Source organism: Cynocephalus volans, chromosome 9 (assembly GCF_027409185.1).
Source record: "Cynocephalus volans isolate mCynVol1 chromosome 9, mCynVol1.pri, whole genome shotgun sequence".
Lineage (NCBI taxonomy): Eukaryota > Metazoa > Chordata > Mammalia > Dermoptera > Cynocephalidae > Cynocephalus > Cynocephalus volans.
Window position 1 is genome coordinate 5,863,577 of NC_084468.1, and position 19,424 is coordinate 5,883,000.

Genomic DNA, 19,424 nt, shown 5'->3' on the forward strand with positions numbered 1-19,424 from the left:
GAGCATGCTGCCTGGGATGATGATGATGAAGCTGACAGTTTTTGAGCATTGCTTTGTGCTAGGAACTGTGCCTTTACAAACATTAAGGCCTTTAATCCTCCAACGTTCTGTGGAGTGGGGACTGTGACAGTGACAACCTTGTTTTATAGAGGAGGGAAATGGGCCACCAGGAATTAGTGGAAGGAGTCAGTGCCGGCCTTGGGCTGGAGTCTCACTCTGGCATTTCAGCTCGTGCTCACGGGAGAACCCAGCACATCTCTTTCATTATTGTTAGTGATTGCACAAGCAGCATCTCAACCATCATGGAATTCAAAATGGAACAGATGGCCGATGTGAACAGATGAACAGCACCGTCTCTCACCTCTTCTGGGCTCTGCCCCAGGCAGGGCTGCCGGCTGCCCTGTGGCTCGGCCTACTTCCCTGTCTACCCCAGGTTGCCCCTTGGCTGGCTGAGGTGCCCTAGCTTATTCAGCCAGCCCCCGACTTGTGGCCCTTAGGTCACTGCCAGCCGTGCATCGCTATCAACAGTTGAAATTATATTATGTGCAACATCTTCAGGCATATGGTGTAATGGATTGAATTATGTCCCCTCAAAACTCATTGAAGCTTGAATTGTGTCCCCCCTCGTTTTATGTATTAAAAACTTGGCCCCCTCTGTGACTGTTGAGAGGGTGGGAAATCCTGTTACGGTAACTGAAAGGTGGAGCCTTGAAGAGGTGATTGGATTGTAGGACTGTGCAGTAGTGAATGGATTAAAAATGGTGGTCAAGGGCATGGTTCTGAGGGCTTTAAAAGAAGAGGAGACTCTGTCTCTCTCTCTCTGCTCTCTCTGCTTCCACTAGTTTGCAATGTGAGACCCTTGGGTTACTGTCACCACCACCAGATGGACTTTGGACTTCCCAGCCTCAGAAACTGTAAGCAATAAATTTCATTTTTCTTTATAAATCACCCTGTTTCAGGTATTTTGTTATAAGCAACACAATCAGACTAATATATATGGATTTTCCTTTTTGGAATTATTCCCTTAGAATAAATCCCAAGAAGCACATTACTGAGCCTAGGGTAGGAATACTTTTGTAGCCTTTGAAGTTAATACAATCTATTTGGCTTTCATATTTAAACCAAAAGCATATACTTACAGAATTTTTTTTTAAGGGCCAGTTAAATAAATGTTTGTTTTTTAAAAAATGGGGCTCTAGGGCTGGCCCGTGGCTCACTCGGGAGAGTGTGGTGCTGAGAACACCAAGGCACCGGGTTCGGATCCCATATAGGGATGGCCGATTAGCTCACTTGGGAGAGCGTGGTGCTGACAACACCAAGTCAAGGGTTAAGATCCCCTTACCAGTCATCTTAAAAAAAAAAAAAAAAGTGGGGCTTGAGTCTTTAGGGTAAACCCTTTCATGATCACAAATGGATTCAATGCTACAAATCTATCTCCTTCCTATTTTTACCAAGGAGACTCTTGGGGTCTCTGCATAATTTTTGGTGAAATGAGCAGAAAGTGTTGCAGAGAAGGCCTCTTGGCAATGGGCCAGAACTCCTGCTCATCAAATGTTATTTGGATTTGAGTTGTCTTGAAGGAACTTTTTTTTTTTTTTTTTTGGTACCAGTGTTATGCAAATCCTGTTACAAAAATATTAGGCCATGTGAGTTGGCAGCAGAAGCCCTGAGCTGGAAATCCCATTGCAGCCACCTAATGATTGTACAATGTTGGCCAACTCACTTCAGCTTTCTGAGCCTCCCTTTTTCCACCTGTGAATTGGAGGCAAAGGTCCTTTCCAGTCTCTCCTCCTTAATTGTGAAAATTCCCTGCCTGGATGGGAGGCGTTATTGTTTCTTACTGATATTAAATGCAGCATGGAAAGTGGTGGGGCTTATTCAGATTTGTTTTCTGAGAAGCCAGTTATCTTAAGGCACTAAACAAAGTGCTGAGGATGTGATTGGTTTTTCCTGCATGCCCAGTATATTAATTTCCTGTGGCTGCCATAAAGAACTACCACAAAATGGCTGGTAAGCAGAAATGTGGTCTCTCACAGTTCTGGAGGCCAGAAGTCCAAAATCAAGTGTTGACAGGGTCGCACTCCCTCAGAAGCTCTAGCGGAGAAGGCTGCCTTGCCTCTTCCGGCTTCTGGTGGCTGTCGGCAGTCCTTGGCTTCCTTGGCTTGTGTCTGCATCTTTCTAGACTCTTCTCTGTCTTTCCGTGGCCTTCCCTTCTGTGTGTCTTCTGCTCAGCATGTCTCTTATAAGGACACTTGTCATTGGATATAGGGCCCACCCTCATCCATCTCAAGATCGTTAACTACATCCACAAGATTCTTTTTCCAAATAAGGGCACAGTCAGAAGTTCTAGGGAGCAGGGTGTGAACATATCTTGTTTGGGGCCACCATTTAGCCCCTACAGTCATCATCAGTCAAAAGCTGATCCATGCTGCTTGGTACGTACTGCCCAACCAAAGCCCTGGCCCATGCCTTCCTTAGCCTTGGTCCAGGGTTCTAACCCTTCCTTGCTTGCTTCTAGAACTTTGTCACTGAGAAGCTTTGCTTTAGTGAGGGTAGGAAATTTTGCAGCAAGCCCAAGAAGGCCAGGCAAGGGCCTGGCACCTAGTGCATTGGCTGATGTTGGTGGGCATTGTAGAAGGTTCTGGAGTCAGGCTGGGAGTGACCTGCGGCCCAGCAAAAAGTCTGGCATATGATTCAAGCTCAGCAAATATTTACCACTTGTGAACAGGTCCTATGGGCTCCACCACCGAAACACCTCTCAAGCCTACCCACCTCTGGACAGTGCCCGCCATGCCCATCCCAGCCCCCATCTCCTCCCCTCTCGCTTCAGCAGCCCACGTGCTCTTGCAGCAACGTGACGACAGGAGCCATGCTCATTTGGCACATCCTGTGTGCCAGGCAGGGCCCACTGCCTCCTCACCACCCACCTGTGGGGACAGTGGTTATCATCACATATTAGAGGTGCCGACATCCAAGCCAGGTCCTGCTGAGAGCTTCCCAGCACTCTCAGAGTAGAACTTGAGCTCGGCCCTGGGCCCACGCGCTGCGGCACAGCCTGCACTCAGGGCCTCCCTCTTGGTTTAGTGCTCCACTGTCACCGTCATGAAAGTCTGAATGCTTTCTGAACAAATCACATAGACTCTGCACATGGTCTACAGCCCCTACGTGTCTGGCAGTTTGTTCTTCTCCCCCTGCCCCCGTCTCTGACTTTGGTGATATTTGATAGACGTATCACCGTGCCCTGTTGACTTCTTCTTCGAGCACCCATCATGATCCTTCGTTATCTTATGGACTCATTTCCATAACTCTCTCTCGGGCTAGGAAGTTCTGAGACAGCTGGGGCCTTGTCTGGTTCTCTGTTGTGTCCCAGTGGCCAGGCGCTCAGTGTTACTTCTGGAATGCTGTTTTTGGCTCTGACTCTTCCTCCCATGTGGCCTTCAGCAGGCACGTCTTCACCTCACCTTGCTGGGCTCCGCTGGGCTCCTTCGTCCCAGTGGGCTGTGCCATCTCCTGTGGGTGGTGAGCTCTAAGTGCAAAACCACTGGGACAGAGTGGCACCAAGCTCAGTTCAGGTGGGAGTTGCTCCCACAGACAAAACTTCGTGGAGTCAGTGGCTGTGGGGACTGATCACAGGGATGCAGCGGCCCTGGGACCCTCCAGCCAGAGTGGCCATGGGTGTGTCGTGGCAAAGAGGTCAGCTGCCTGGGCCCACCATGAGTCCCAGGCTGGATGTGGCCCAGTACTTTGGACAGCCCCTCCTGCATCCCATTCCTCTCAACACTAACGGAGGCTGTGTCCTGGCAGAGGTTGAGGATGGGGGTTGGGAACACGTGGCTTGGTGTCAGGTCACTGGGATTTATTTATTTATTCTTGAAATGTATTGAGCTTGGCCTTTGGGCTGAGCACGGGTGGGGCGTACAGAGATGGAAGTCAAGGTCCTGCCTTTGAGGAACTGATGGTCGTGTGAGGGTGACAGGGGAGCACACACCCGGGCAGCCCTCAGCTGGCTGCTGTGTGAGCTCAGGGAAGTCTTTCCCTCACAGGTAGCCCTTGAGAGTCGGGCAGGGCTGTGGCAGCATCTGGCTGTGGCTGCAGTGGCGCCTGGCCGTGGCCGTGGCAGCATCTGGCCATGGCTGCGTGGTCAGCCTCCTCCCCTGCAGGCCGGCAGCTGCACCGCCCAGACCCAGCCCACTCGCTTTCTCCTTGTGTCCTTCCCACCTAAATGCAGATGTTTTTCTGAAACTTGCTGGCCTTCCTTAAAAAACATACATTATTTTCTCTCAAAAGCAGTAATAGAAATAGAAAATTGGGTTTACCTAGAAGAGTATAGAGGAGAAAAGTAATATCACCTGTCATCGCAGCCCCCAGGGAATGACTGAACATTTGGAAGCATGGCTGTCTGGTCCTTACCACCCAGGGCACAGGGCCTGGCACCCTGCAGGTGCTCAGCAAATATTTGTGACGGAGTGAAAAGAATGAACAAATATGTGTGTTAGAGAAAATTGAGATCATCAATTATATTTGGTTTTTTTCTGCCTTTTTCACTCTTTATGACATTAACCTTTCCCCATGTGGAGGTTGTTGTCAGGGCTTTGACGTAACTTACTTAATCCTCCCTTATGGCTGAGTGTTGTGTTGTTGGGATGAAAACACAAGTGTTTACATTGGAGACATGTCTCCGGCTCGCTCTCTGAAGCCCGTTCCTGGACGGGCCGCAGCATGGGGTGGGGAAGAGCGACCTTCTTTTCTGTGCGTCATGTGTGGAGAGCGCCCCGCTCATCAGGGTGTGGGTGGCGAGCATGATTTCTGGGAACCACTGTGGTTGTAAAAGCAGGCAGGTCAGGGGAGCTTGGGAATGCATTATGTATTAACATCTAATAAGTCAAATCAAAGCAGATGGAGTTCATACGTATCTGAAAACAGAATGTACCTTTCTGGAATCAATCAGCGGGCATGTTGATTAACCCAGAATAATCCTTCCCACTGCAGTGAGAAGCACTACTGTCTCCTGTTTAAGAGGAGCGTAACTGGCCTCCATCACTGCCTGCCAGATTTTCTAGCTTGGATGGACATCCCAGTGCCCTGGGGCTGGCAGGTCTACTTCAGTTCACGGCCACTAAGCGTCTACAATTGTTGGATGAGACCCCATCCCAGTCCCTTCTCTGGCTTCCCTGTGCTGTGCTTCCTGAGTCTGCCCCGACTGGCTCCTGACTCCCACCCAGAAGCTAAGGTCATGCTGGCTCCATGTGGCTGAGTCCCATGGCCAGTTTCTGGTCCTCATCTTGACCTCTTAGGAGCTGCCCACTGTTGACTCCTTCCACTTTCTAGAAGCTCTCTCTTCTCTTAGCTTACCTGGTTCTGCTTTTTCTCCTCCTACCTACAGCCTTCTTGTTTATGGTCTTCCTTGCCCATGTTGTCTCTTCTACCCAACCTCCCAAGGTTGGCATTTCTCCATGCTGGAATGTTCTCTTGTTGTCACTCTGCATTCTTTCCCTAGGCAATCTAACCCCAGCACCTCCTCTTACTAGTTATGTGGCCTTAGGGGCTTACTTAACCTCTCTGTGCCTTAATTTCCTCATCTCTAAGATGGGCCTAATAACTGTACTACCTCTTCAGGTGTTCCAAGGGTTATAGGTGTTCCAAGGACTCTAGGATAGGATTCCCAGTTGCTGTTGTAGGACTGGGCACGTAACAGGTACCTTGTGACTGTCCTCTGCTGTCACTCACTCAACAAATCTTTATGGAATGTGTCTCACATGCTGGACTCTGTTCTATGTACAGAGGATGCAGCAGGAACAAAACAGACCCAGGCCCTGCCTACTTGAACTTATACCTTATGTAGGGAAAATAGACAAGGAATAGGCAAATATATAGTTTGTTGTATGGAAGACAATACTAATGCATAGTAAGGGGAAAGGGAGGACCAGAGAGGGGCTGGTGGAGGCAGTGTGGTGTGGTGGTTAGGTTAGTGTAGTACTTGGAGCTAGAAAGGCTCGGTTCAGTTCTGGCTCACCCACTTCCAGCTGCAGACCTCGATCCTGACTAGCACTCAACCTCTGTGTGCCTCAGTTTCCTCATCTGTAGCACTGGGTGACATCAGCTACCCAGTATGAGAAGGAACCATTAACCTTTATGAAGTCTAGTAGCCTGTTTCTCAAAGTGTGATCCTCAGATCCTGTTCAAGAATTCCTGGGAGTGCAGATGGAAATGCAGATTCCCTGGCCCACCACACTACTCCTGTTTCAAGCTCTGGGGTGAGGCCCAGGGACCTGCCTTTTGAACAAGCACCCCAGGTGACTCAGGCTCACTGATGTTTGCAGACTGTGGCCTAAAGTTTGCTCAGATGGGGTAATCTCGTCTTGATGGGGGCGGGACTGGACCAAAGCTACTCAAGGTGTGGTCACCTGGGAGCTTATAGAAATATAAATCAGATTCTCAGGGGGCTGGGGGTCCTCCAGGATTCTGTGCCTTAACAGCTTCCAAGTGATGCTGGTGCAGCCTGCTTGAGAAGCACTGGCTCAGCTCTGGTGGTGGAGGGTAGCATCCAGATGAGGCAGGTGCCTGGCCCAGGATTGCCCTAGGTAGGGGGATGCCAGCCCCCCCTTCTCTCTCTGCTAACCTGGTTTCTCTCCTCTCCCAGGACCCCAAGTGATGGTGGTTTATGTGGAGGAAGAGCCGAGCCCTGCCCGACTGGTTAGCACGGTGGAGCTGGTGGCCGCGCCTGCTGGCTGGCGGGCGTGAACCCAGGATCTCAACGTCTGGACCTGAGAGGAAGGATGTCTAAGAAAGGCCGGAGCAAGGGCGAGAAGCCCGAGATGGAGACAGACGTGGTGCAGATGGCCAATGAGGAGCTGCGGGCCAAGCTGACCAGCATCCAGATCGAGTTCCAGCAGGAAAAGAGCAAGGTGGGAGGGCATGGCCTCTGGGCTGCACAGGCCGGGTACTTCATCTCTCTGAGCCTCAGCCTGCCCCTCGTTAAAATGGGTATAATATCAGTCGTGGTACAGGGACTGCTGGGTGCGAATTCTGGCCCCACCACGTGCTCTTTGGGATCTTAGACAAGTGACTCATACTTTTATTTCCTTACCTGCAAGATGGGGATGATGTCGTAATAGTAGCACCTGAAGGGGTTGTGGTCAGACTGGCTCTGTAATGTGAGCTGTTTTGCTCTATAGAGCAGGTGTGAGCTTTGGAGCCAGGCAGGACAGTGCCTGGTTGGGTGGGTGCCCAACCACTGGGGAGTCCACTTAAAGCACAGCCATGATGTGCAGCCGGTCACGGTGGGAGGAGCTTCCTTTCTAATCACGGGGACCTGGCTTCAAGCCTTACTTGGCCCTTAACTGGCTTCATGATCTTGGGCAAGTGACTTAAAGTCTCTGACCCTCCGTGTTCTCATGTGGCACATGGCCTAACAATAACTGCCCGATTTAAGGTGGTCATAAGGATCTGATGTGAGGATACAGTACAAAGCCCAGTTGGCATCTGGTGCCCAGGCACTGCCACAGTCCTTTAGTTGGCATGGTTCTGACTTGGCTGGGCCTGAGGGCACAGTAAGCCAGGGGCTCCATGAGCCCAGAGAGGAGCTGCCATCCTTGCTGAGGACAGAAAGGGTGTGGAGATTTGGGCAAGCTCCTGGGTGTCTTGATCAGTTGAGGGTCTGACCCAAAGCCCTGAAAGTGCCCTGCTGTAGCACCTGGAGCGATGGGAGGAGACTGCTTAGGGAATTGTAGCAGGTGTCCCCGTCCTGTTGAGAACTGGGACTCAGGCATCAGCTGGAGTGCTGGGTGGGATAGGATGGCTGCACAGAGAGCAGAGGCTGAGTTCCTGCCCTGGGCAAGTGGCTTAAAGTCTCTGAACCTCTGTTCCAGCCTCCTCTTGCTTGTCTGGAGCCTCCTACTCCAACAGTAGGAAACCTGGCTCCTCCATCCCCATCCACTTTCTCAGTTGTCCAACATTACACACGTGTAGTGGTTTCACATTAGTTGACCTGCACCCCATGGGGTTTGGAGGGCTTTGAGCAATGGAGGCCTAAGCCTTTCAGAGGCCTGCGCTGGCTGCTGGACAGGACTAAAGGGGCGCATGGGCACGTGAGCAGGGACAGCAGCAGGGGGCAGTTTGTTGGAGGTGGCTACTGTGACCTGGTAGAGGGCTGCTGCAGGCAGCTTGGGCCTGGTGGTCATGGGGACTGGGGAGAAGTGGTCAGGCCTGGACGTAGAGCTTATGGATGTGATGAAGAGTGGGATGGAAAGAGACAGGCCAAGGCTGACTTCCCTCTCTGAGCCGGAGGTGTGGGTAGGGGTGGTGCTGGTGCACATGAATTCTTCACCCAGGGTGTGCTCTGACCCTCGGTCACCTTGCTCTTGCCATGTTGTAAGTCCAAATGCTGAGGAGCAGCTGGCACGGGCCCTCTCCCCTGCTGCGTCTCTGGACTTGGGGAGCAGTTTCGAGGCTCCTGGGAGGTAAAGCACTAGGCAACTTCTATAGACCTGCTCAGTGCAACGCAGTGGGGGGTGCTCTGTGCACACCAGGGGCCGCTCCAGCCTCACTTGCTGCATGGGGGTTGTGTCACCTGGGCTTAGTCCTGGGCAGCTTTGGGCAGAGCTGGTGGGATCTAGCAGGGATCTCTCCTCTGGTCCCTCTCTGTCAATGTCCCTTCCCTACACACCCGTATCACACATCTGAGCTGGCACTGTCCATCCCCTCCCAGGCTGCCCTGCAACACCTCTGCTCACCCTATCCACACTCCTCGGTCCTTTGCTACGTGTGTCTCACACTGGGGCTTGCTCATACCTGAAGTGCTCACTCAGGACCAGCACAACAAACCCGCACTCATCCACTCAGTGACCCTTCACCTTCCTCCTCCCAGCAGCCCTTTGAGAGGCAGCTGTTGATGTCCCTGTTTCAAGGGAAAAGAAACCAAAGCTCTGGGAGGTTGTAGAGTCAACGTTCTTCAGGGAATCCGAGCCATGAGGAGACACACACACATACAAACGAAGAGAGAGAGGCATTTTTTTTTCTTTTTTAAGGAATTGGCTTATGCAACATGGAGGCTGGCAAATGAGCAGGGCAGGCAGGGGGGCTGGAAATTCCAGCCAGGGTCGATCTTCTCCAGTCTGCGGCAGTCTGGAGGCAGAAGTCGTTCCTCATCAGGGGACCTCAGCTTTGTCTCGTAAGGCCGTTAGCTGACTGGATGAGGCCCGTCCAGGTTATGGAAGGTTATCTGCTTTACTCAGGCTACTGATGTAAATGTGGATCTCATCTAAAAAGTACCTTCACAGCAACATGCAGACTGGTGTTTGACCAAATGACTGGGTACCATGGCCCAGCCAGTCTGACACGTAATATCAACCATCACAGAGGTTAAGTAATTTGCCCAGGGAAACGCAGCTTATCACAGATTCAGTATCTGAGTGAGTCCCATTCTTCTGACCGACCACAGATCACTGTTGACACTGACCAGGGAGGTTAGGACGGTGTTGTCTCATAGAAAAGAGAATGCCAGAAGCATTTTGTTCACATTGGGGAAAATCGTGTGAAATATTTAAAATTCTGGCTTCTTGGTTGGTACTAAACTCATTGGGAAGAGACTCTGATTCCAGCCCTTGGGTGAGGTGGGCCAGAGATCGACTGGCTGCCCCATTTTCTTTCTGGGATTGTGAGTGTTTGGTGGAAGGAGATGTGGATCTTGTGTGTTTGCCTGGGTTGGTTTTTATTTGCTTTTTCCCTGCTTTTATAAGTCCGGATTTATTAATGCCCAGTGACACTGGAAAACTCCTTACCTAAAATTAATTGCAACATGCCAGTATCTATAAGCACTGTGGTCTGGCAGAAAATGCTGCCATTTTCCATGGAAGCAGCCTGTCCATCAGACCATTTGCTTCCGTTCTCTGGAGACTGGTATTATTTAGGAAACAAATGAACTGTAAGGGTTCCTGAGGAATGTGTGCATTGCATGCTATTTGAAATGAAAAGGTTGAATAAAGCATTTTAGAGTATTTAAAAAAAACACTCCCTTGGCACATTTTATAAATAATGTGTTAAATAGTTTGCTGAGCAGATGAATATTCTCAGGCAGGGCTGGCAGCCTGGCATCAGGAGTGCACAGGCTCTGGGGCAGGTGCCCTGGGAGTGAAGCCTGGCTCTGCCCCTCGGCAGCCCCTCATCCCGGGCAGGTCACCAGAAGCATCCCTGAGCCTCGACTGCCTTGTGACAAAACAGAGCCATCTCCTTCCCAGAGGTCACTGTGGGGTGCATCAGAGCGGGGCTCAGGCTGGGTAGCTGGTGGGTCCCCTCCCTCCTCCGTCACCTCTGCCTGGTGTGTCTTCTTCGACTCCAGAGTCCCATGTGTGAGCACACTGGACATGTATTTCTAGTTTAAAATGTTTTCAGCCTTGGTGAGAGATGATTTTCACCAGGTGTGTTTGTGACTGATACATCGTTCTTCCTCATAAATCTCTAAATTGGAAGGGAAGTCAAAGGCTTGACTTTCCCCTCCAGGATCTCCAGGTATTTTTCCACCTCCAGGGAAAAATCTCAAGAAAATAGTAGGAAAGATTCTAGGTGGAGCCGAGGAGGAGGGTCAGGACTGTTGAGGTGGCTGGAAGGGGGACTGATGGAGTGGGGACCTGGGAGGGGCACAGCCAGCTTCCCCCCTGCCCCTGCCCCTGCCCCTGACCGACTCTCTTCGTCGCTCTGGCTGCAGGTGGGCAAACTGCGCGAGCGGCTGCAGGAGGCCAAGCTGGAGCGCGAGCAGGAGCAGCGGCGGCACACGGCCTACATCTCGGAGCTCAAGGCCAAGCTGCACGAGGAGAAGACCAAGGAGCTGCAGGCGCTGCGCGAGGCGCTCATCCGGCAGCACGAGCAGGAGGCGGCGCGCGCGGCCAAGATCAAGGACGGCGAGCTGCAGCGGCTGCAGGCCACCCTCAACGTGCTGCGCGACGGCGCGGCCGACAAGGTCAAGACGGCGCTGCTGGCCGAGGCGCGCGACGAGGCGCGCAGGGCCTTCGATGGCGAGCGCCAGCGGCTGCAGCAGGACATCCTGGAGCTGAAGGCGGCGCGCAGGCAGGCCGAGGAGGCGCTCAGCAACTGCGTGCAGGCCGACAAGACCAAGGCGGCCGACCTGCGCGCCGCCTACCAGGCCCACCAGGACGAGGTGCACCGCATCAAGCGCGAGTGCGAGCGCGACATCCGCAGGCTGGTACGCCCCGCGCTATGCCACGCTGTCCCAGGCTGTCCCAGGCATTGGGCTTCCAGCAAAGTCTCTGTCATCCTAGGTGGGGTGAGGAGGCTTGGTTGGGGGCTGCAGGACTCATTGCAATTGGTGTGGGACCTAGGGCAGATCACCAAACTGCTCAGAGCAGCTTCCTTCCCTGCAAAATGAGGTTAATGGGTTAGTGGGTAGGGTCATGGTAAGAAAGGACTGTGACAGCGTGCCCAAGGGCTGGTCATTTATTTATTCACTTACTTACTACCAGAGGGACAGATTGACACCTCCAGGTAAGATGTGGTAGGTTGGGCCAGACATCCTGCTGCAACAACTGGGGAAAAACAGAAATTGCAGACAACCATGTTTTTAAAGATATTGGAGAGCTGAGGAAACTGAGGTCTAGATGGACTTAAATTCCAAAGGGAAGAGGAAAGGGCCCTTGCTGGGTGAGCTGACAGCCAGCAGCCACTTTCTTCCCTGGGGGGCATTTGCAGATTCTGGGTGTGGGCTGAGGACTGGGTTTCCCCAAGCAAGGAGACTTCCCTGGGTGTTAGATGAGTAGGTCTTTTTGCTGTCTCTCAGGGCTGGCATTAATGAGTGGAGCTCCCATATTCGAGGCCAGATTGCTCCATGGTTCTGGGGTGATGTGGGAGGCTGGTGAGCTTAGATGGAAAGGCAGAGTGAAATCCCATAGCCTTACTGGACTTAGGAGATAGAGCTCACCAGAGGGAGTGGGCCTGCCCCTCGAGACACTTGTCAGACTCTGAGTGTGTGTGGTACAGGAGTCTAAAAAGCTAAGTAACTGAGATTCTCGGATTGGATGAAACAACAGCAGCAGTGATGTTTACAAGAGATACATCTTAATTATGAGGACAGGGTTAGATTGAGCATGAAAGGGTGGGAAAAGGTACACCATCCAAATACTAACCAAGGGCCGGCCTGTGGCTCACTCGGGAGAGTGTGGTGCTGACAACACCAAGTCAAGGGTTAAGATCCGCTTACCGGTCAAAACAAAAAACCAAATACTAACCAAAAGAGGCTGGTCTGGCTGAATTAATATCAAAAACTTTAAGGGAACTAGTAATCCTAAAGACGAATAGGGATAGTTCTTAACAATAAGGGATCAATTCAATAGGAATGTACTGTATAACAAAACTTCAAAAGGTGTAAAAGAAAAAATTATCAAAACTAAAAAGAGACAGATCCACAGTTATGGTTGGAGATGAACATACTTCTATCGGCAAACAATAGAACATGCAAACAAGAAATAAAGATATACAAGATTTAAACAACACAGTTAGCCACCTTCAACTAAACTGACAAAATACCATATCCCAGCAACTGCTGAATGCTATTCTTGTCAGGGGCTCATGACACACTTTCATCAAAATAGACCACATTTCAAAGTTTGCTGGTTGTAATTAAATCAGTTCTTAGAGCAAAACATTTTTAGACCGAAAGGAGAGATGCTGAAAATCAAACATCTAAGCTCCCATCTCCAGAAGAAAGAAAAAAACCAGCAGATTAAACTCTAAGGATGTAGAGTGAAGGAAATTATAAAGAGCAAGAATAACAAATGAAATTAATGAAGAAAATCAACAAATTCAAAGGTTAATTAAAATTGATAAGTTTGATAACACCCTAGCAATGTTGATGAAGGGAAGAAGACTATAAGTCACCAATATAAAAAAGTAAAAAGAGAAATAAACACAGCTCCCACAGACATTAAAAGTATTATGGACAGCATGTGCTAATCAACTTGAAACTTAGCTAACATGGGCATATTCCTTGAACAAGCACAATTTACCAAAACTGACACTTACGAGAAATAGAAAATCTGAGCAATCCTAAAGCTATGAAATAAATTAAATTTCTGATTAATAATTTTACCACAAAGAAAAGCCCAAACCTAAATGGCACCACAGGTAAATTCTTCCATGTATTTAAAGAAGGAATAAAACTAATTCCAGCCAAACTTTTCCAGAAAATAAACTGGAGCATATTCTAAGGCGTTTATAAAACTAGCAAAACTCTGATTGCAAAATCAATGATATTACAATAAAAGAAAATTTTTGGATTATCTTACAAACATGGAATACTAATATGATATTAACAAATGAAATTCAGTAATATATAGAAAGGCTAATAAGTCATGGCCAAGTTGGTTTTTCTAGGATTAAAATATTAAAATACAAAGATTGTTTTAATATTCTGAAATAAGTGAATATAATTCAACATAGTAGTACTATAAAGGAGAAAAACCCCATAGGTCATCTTAGTAGATGCAGAAAAAAACGTTTGATAAAATTTAACTTCAATATATTAACTCTCAGCAAACCAAGAATAGAATGGAAATTTCCCTAATCTGATAAATGGCTCTATCAAAAACCTACTACTAACATATGTAGTGATGAAATATTGAACATTTCCCACAAGTTCAAGGCCAAAACGAGATGTCCACTGTCACCCTGTCTGTTCAACATTACACTGGCTAGGACATCAAATACAAAAGACAATACAGGAAATAAAAGTTTTAAGGACTGGAAAAAGGGAAAACTCATTATTTGCAGATGCTATGATTATGATATAGAAAATCCAAGAGACCTGTATTAGTTCATTTCTGCTGCTATAACAAAATACCACAGACTGGGTCATTTGTAAATAATGGAAATTTATTTCTCACAGTTCTGGAGGCTAGAAACTCCAAGGAAGACTGCCAGCAGGTTTGGTGTCTGGTGAGGGCCCGGTCTCTGCTTCCAAGATGGTCCCTTGAATACTGTGTCCACACATGGTAGAAATGACATTCAGACTATGGCAACATCCTACAAACTGTTATAATTAATGAGTGTATTTATTAAGGTAGCTAGATAGAAGGTAAATACATGAAAATAAACTGAGTTTCTAGGTACAGTTGTCCCTCAGTATCCATGATGGATTGGTTCCAGGACCAAAAGCTCAAGTCTGTGATATAAAATGTCATAGTACAAGGGTACTTCAAGAAGTTTATGGAAAAATGAAATTAAAAGGTAATACGAATCCTGCCATAAACATTTTGAAGACCCTTCATATTTGCATATAACCTAAGTACCTCCTTTACTTTAAATCATCTCTGTATTTCTTATAACAGCTAATACAATGTAAATGCTATATAAATAGTTGTTGTATTGTTTAGGGAATAATGACAAAAAAAAAGTCTGTACTTGTTCAGTACAGACACAATTTTTTTTGAATATTTTCAATTTGCAGTTGGTTGAATTTACAGATATGGAGCCCATGGATATGGAGGGTCAACTCTATTAGCAATGAAGAGTAGGAAAATTAAATTAAAAAAAATTATCATTTACAGTAGAGCACCAAAAAATTCAAATACCTAGGAATGAATCTAATGAAAGTTGTGTAAGATCTCTACCCTGAAAACTACAACACATTGCTGAGAAAAATGTAAGGAGACATAAATAAATGGAGAGAGATACCATTTTCATTAATTAGGAGACTTAACATAGATATCAGTTTTTCCGTAATTAATCTGTAGATTCATAGCAATCCCTACCAGAATCCCAGCAGACTTTTTTTTGTAGACATTGGTAAGCAGATTTTAAATTTGATATAAGAATTTAAAGGACCTGGAATCACAATGTTGAAGAAGAAAAAAGTTGGAGGTCTTCTGCAAACTCTTTAAGAAAGCTCACTACAAAGCTATGGTAGTCAAGACAGTGAGACTGACAGACAGATAGATAGATGGGTCAAGGGAACAGGAGAGTCAGAAGTGAACCATATATATATGTGGTCACTTGATTTAGGAAAAAGATACCTCTGCAATTCAGTAGGGAAAGGATGATCTTTCAGAACAATGTTGGAAAGGTCGTCTATCTGTCAAAGAAGCAAAAGAAACAAACGGGAATACTGATCCCTGTTTGATACCATTCACAAAGATTAATTTGAAGTGGGCCGCAGACCTGAATGTAAAATGTAAAGCAGTAAAACTACTAGGAGAAAACAGAAGACTGCTTTCATGATCTTGGGGTAGGTCAGTGTTTCTTCAGCAGGACACAAATACTATTCACATAAGTACACTATTCAGAAAAGGTTGTATATTGGACACTAAAGAACTTTTGTTTGTCAAATGGCACCAACAAAAAGAGAGACAAGGCAAACTGCAGACTGGGAGAAGATATTTTCAGTACGTACACCCCAAAGAACTGTTGTCCAGGTTATAGAAACAACTATAAAACAACAAGAAAAATAGCTCAGTTAAAAAATGGGCAAAAATTTGAAAGGGTACTTCGAAAGAGGATACTTAAATGAATAATAAACGTACAAAAAGGCGCTCAACCTCACTGGTCATTGGAAGCATGAATTAACATTATAACTAGATGTCACCTCACATCCACTGGAATGGAGGTAATTAAAAAAACACCATCAAACGTTGGCTAAGATGCGGAGCAGCGGGGACCCTTATACATTGCTGGTGCAATTGTAAAAACGGTGTAGCCACTTTGGAAAGTGGCTTCGCAGTTTCTTAAAAAATTAAACATAAATTTACCTACTGACTCTTTATCTACTGAATGTTTCACTCCTAGGTATCTATGCAATAAAAATGAAAACACATGTCTATATACTTGTAAGTGAAGGTTCGTAGTGGCATTATTCATAATAGCCATAAAGTGGAAACAACCCGAATGTTCATCAATTGGATAAAATTCAGCAATAAAAAGGAATGGAATATTGATAATACTATAGCATGGATGAACCTCAAAAGCTTTATGGTAAACAATTGAAGCTAGACATACAATACAACATATTGTATGATTCCATTTATATGAAATGCCCAGAATAGTTGAGTCTGTAGAGACAGAAAGTAGATGACTGGCTGATTGGGGCTAGGGGTGGAAAGAGGGATTAGCAGTAAGTGGGCATGAGGGATTTTATGCTGATGATGAAGATGATCTAAAACAGATTGTAATGATGGTTACTAACTCAGCAAACTTAACTACAGTTGGGTGAATTTTATGAGATATGAATCATACTTCAAACTGTTTGAAGTTACAGAAATTAGAACGCTAGGAAATGTAAATAGCATGGATAAAAGTTTATGGTGGTGCTAGAAGGAAGCGCATGGACTGCCTCCGGGATGGGCTGATGAGGAAGGAGGGGGGAGCCTTGACCTGCGCGGTGGGTGCGCGAGTCTGACGTACACAGCAGTCCCTGATTTGCACGTTACCACACTAAACGAAACTCAGGCATATGAGAACCATGTTTTGATGGCTTTGCATGTTTCCGTGGTGACAGATCAAATCAAATCGCGGTCACTACAGAACCAAGCAGTGTGAGGACCTCGTTCTCATATGCATGGCTTTTCATGACAGCGGTACCATGCACAGCAAGGACTGCTGCATACGTAAACATTCATTGTGCTCTGTAGTTAAGATGAGGGCACTCTTCTGTATTTATGCTACACCTCAACTAAAACATTAAAAAATTACTAGAAAAATAAATTACTGGCATTATTAGGATTTTTGAGGGGCCCAGTTTATAGCTCCCCTGTTCTCTTCCATGCTGACTTTGAACCAGTGAGGAATAAGACAGAAGTGCCCACAGAGGAAGATGCTAATTGTCATCTTTATGATGACAAAGGCTAGGTTAGGAAGTACAGTTTTCCATAAAAGCCAAAATGGCTTTCCAGCTTCTCGTGCCTGGACGTGGCTCTGCAGCAGCTGGTTTGAGAGTGTGTTTGGATGTGCAGAGCAGTTGTGGTCATCCACACCCCGCCCCCCAGCAGTCCAGATGGATAAGGGAGACGGACGACAAAGTCTGCACACCCAGGACCTTGGTAGATGAGCTCCCCTGAACTGAGACGCCGAGGAGGAAGGGCTGGAAAAGAAGCCCCAGAGCCTCGCGGAGTCCAGGCGGGGCGCGGAGCTGCTTCCCCCTAAGAAGCGTGGACAGACGGTCCTAGTTAAGCCCTTTGGGTTGTAAGGGGCAGAAACGCAATGCAAATGGGTTAAGCAAATATGGGAATTAATTGGCTCAAGTACGTAACCTGAAAAACCATAGGTATCTGGCTGTAGGAACTGCAGGGTCTCGAGGCGCAGGTGAAGTCTGGGGAGTGGGTCTTCTTTCTTCGTCTCTCAACTATGCTTTCTTTGGAGTTGGTGCCTCTCCCAGACCTTGAGGGCAAGGTGGCTGCAGGTAACGTAACTTTGTCTAACTCAAAACCTAGCAGAAAGCTGGGCAAGGAACACGGTGGGGGGTGGGGGGGCAGCTCGCCTGAGCTGAGCAGAGTGAGAAAGGCTGGCAGGAGGTGGCGAAGGGGAGCTGGCAGGCAAGTGACAGGCGCCTGCTCCAACTGGCATTTGTGGAGCCCGCCTCTGTGCCAGGTGCTGTGCAGGGCACCTAGCACACACCTGATAGACAATCCCAAAGTCCCGAACTCTCCACCAGACTCTGGGCATGTCTGATTCAGTGACAGACTCTGCTCTTCTGTCCTGCCAGTGTCACTGAGCCATAAAGCTCATTTCATCTTAATTATTTTCTCTGGTTCCACAGAGAGAGCTTTCATGACCCCTGAATTATTCAGAACAGAACAAAAACCTGACATCCTAAACTTGAGTGATCTTGATCAAAGGCAACCAGATCGCTTCCCTCCAAGTTGCCAAAGCAAGTGTCGGTCCAGCTTTTCCTACGGAAACTTGATCGGTCACCATTTGCCAAATGATGATGGAAAAGAACATTTCTTGTTGCATTTAGTGTTGAAAATGGAGGTGATTTGTAAAGGTTCCCCTGTCCTTATGGAGTTCCCTGAGGGTGGAGGTGTGTATATATATATATGTTGAGCATCCCTGATTTGAAAATCTGGAATGTTCCAAAATCCCAAACTTTTTGAGCACCAAATTGGCACTCAAAGGGAATGCTCACTGAAGCATTTCAGATTTTGGATTTTTGGATTAGGGCTGCTCAACTGGTAAACATTCTGTGAATATCCCAAAATCTGAAAATAATCGGAAACACTTCTGGTCCCAAGCATTTTGGGTGAGATGCTCAACCTGTATTGTCACATAATAGGAAGAGAAGCTTTTGAGGAAAGTCTGCTGTGGGTGTGATTCTAGACTCCCCACTTGTTTGCTGTGTGACCTTGGGCAAGTTGCTTAGTGTCTCTGAGCCTCTAGGGCCTCATCTATAAAATGGGGATAAACATATATCTCAGAGTCATAGAATTAAATGAGCTGAAGCATCCAGCAGGAGCTTATAGTTTCTGCAATAGGAGACATGGCAAATATATTCCTCTGTTATAGGAAAAATTTATATTTAAGAGAAATAAAATGGGAAAAAACCCATGTATTTGTACAAGACACTGCTTGAGCTTAATTTAAAATGTACCCAGGATTCAGTGTCATAAAGGCTTTGTTTGCATTTCAGTGCCAATCAAAGATATCCTAATTCGGGATTTTTCACTTGAACTGGCCCAGTTAGGAGCAGGGAAAGAACAAATGTCCGTCTCTCCAGTTACTGCCCGTTTGGGAAGAGTCACTCCTCAGGCAGGTCCGTTGCCCATGGCAACATGGCCGGAAGGTGGGCTGCCTGTCTCGGGTGCTTGTCAGCTGGATTGGATTAGAGATTCAAGATGCCTTTCAGACGCCGCATGCACATTGGCACGCCTCTGAAGAAGAGTCAGGAGGAAGGGCATCGCTTCTTGTTGTTAGACAAGAAAAAAGAAAAAAAAGAAGAAAAGGCAGTTCTGGTCAGCATGGAGCAGTAACGCTCTGCTTTCTGGGTTCTGCCCTTAGATCAGATAGGATTAGATCTGGCTGCATGTAATGGAAGGCCCCAAATATGCAGGGGCCTGGAGGTTGGAGGTTTGTTTCTCTGTCATTTGGAGTCTGGAGGTTGGCAGTCAAGGGCCTTCTGGGGCTCCACAGAGTTGCGAGGGACACAGGTGTCTTCCAGCTTTCCCCTCAGAAAGGGCGCTGGAATGTGGCCCTGATCCTCATGGCCCCTCAGCCCCAGCTGTCACATCTTTGTCCCAGGTTGGCAGTGGGAGGACAGGTGAAGAAGGGTGTGGCGTGCTCACTGAGAGCACTTTTCTTTTTGGGAGTCCCACATGCTTCCACGTCCACCTCTTTGGCCAGAACTCAGCTGCACCTGCTGCAAGGGGGCTGGGAAATGCAGTCCTACTGAGTGACCTGCGACTCCTACTAACCCCGGTGTGCTGCTCTGTTAG

The 19,424-nt window shown here is 47.6% G+C and overlaps 1 protein-coding gene across 2 annotated transcripts in view; it reads left to right on the plus strand.

The window, feature by feature from the left end:
* Positions 1 to 6,776: 6,776 nt before the first annotated feature.
* Positions 6,777 to 19,424, plus strand: part of JAKMIP1 (janus kinase and microtubule interacting protein 1) — a 76,073-nt gene continuing 63,425 nt past the window's right edge. The window contains exons 1-2 of one of the 2 annotated variants that reach the window (XM_063107587.1): positions 6,777 to 6,905; positions 10,703 to 11,197. In XM_063107587.1, coding sequence (XP_062963657.1) covers positions 6,777 to 6,905; positions 10,703 to 11,197 — 624 coding nt within the window. The remainder of the gene's footprint in view (positions 6,906 to 10,702; positions 11,198 to 19,424) is intronic. The other variant, XM_063107588.1, reaches the window with a different exon arrangement.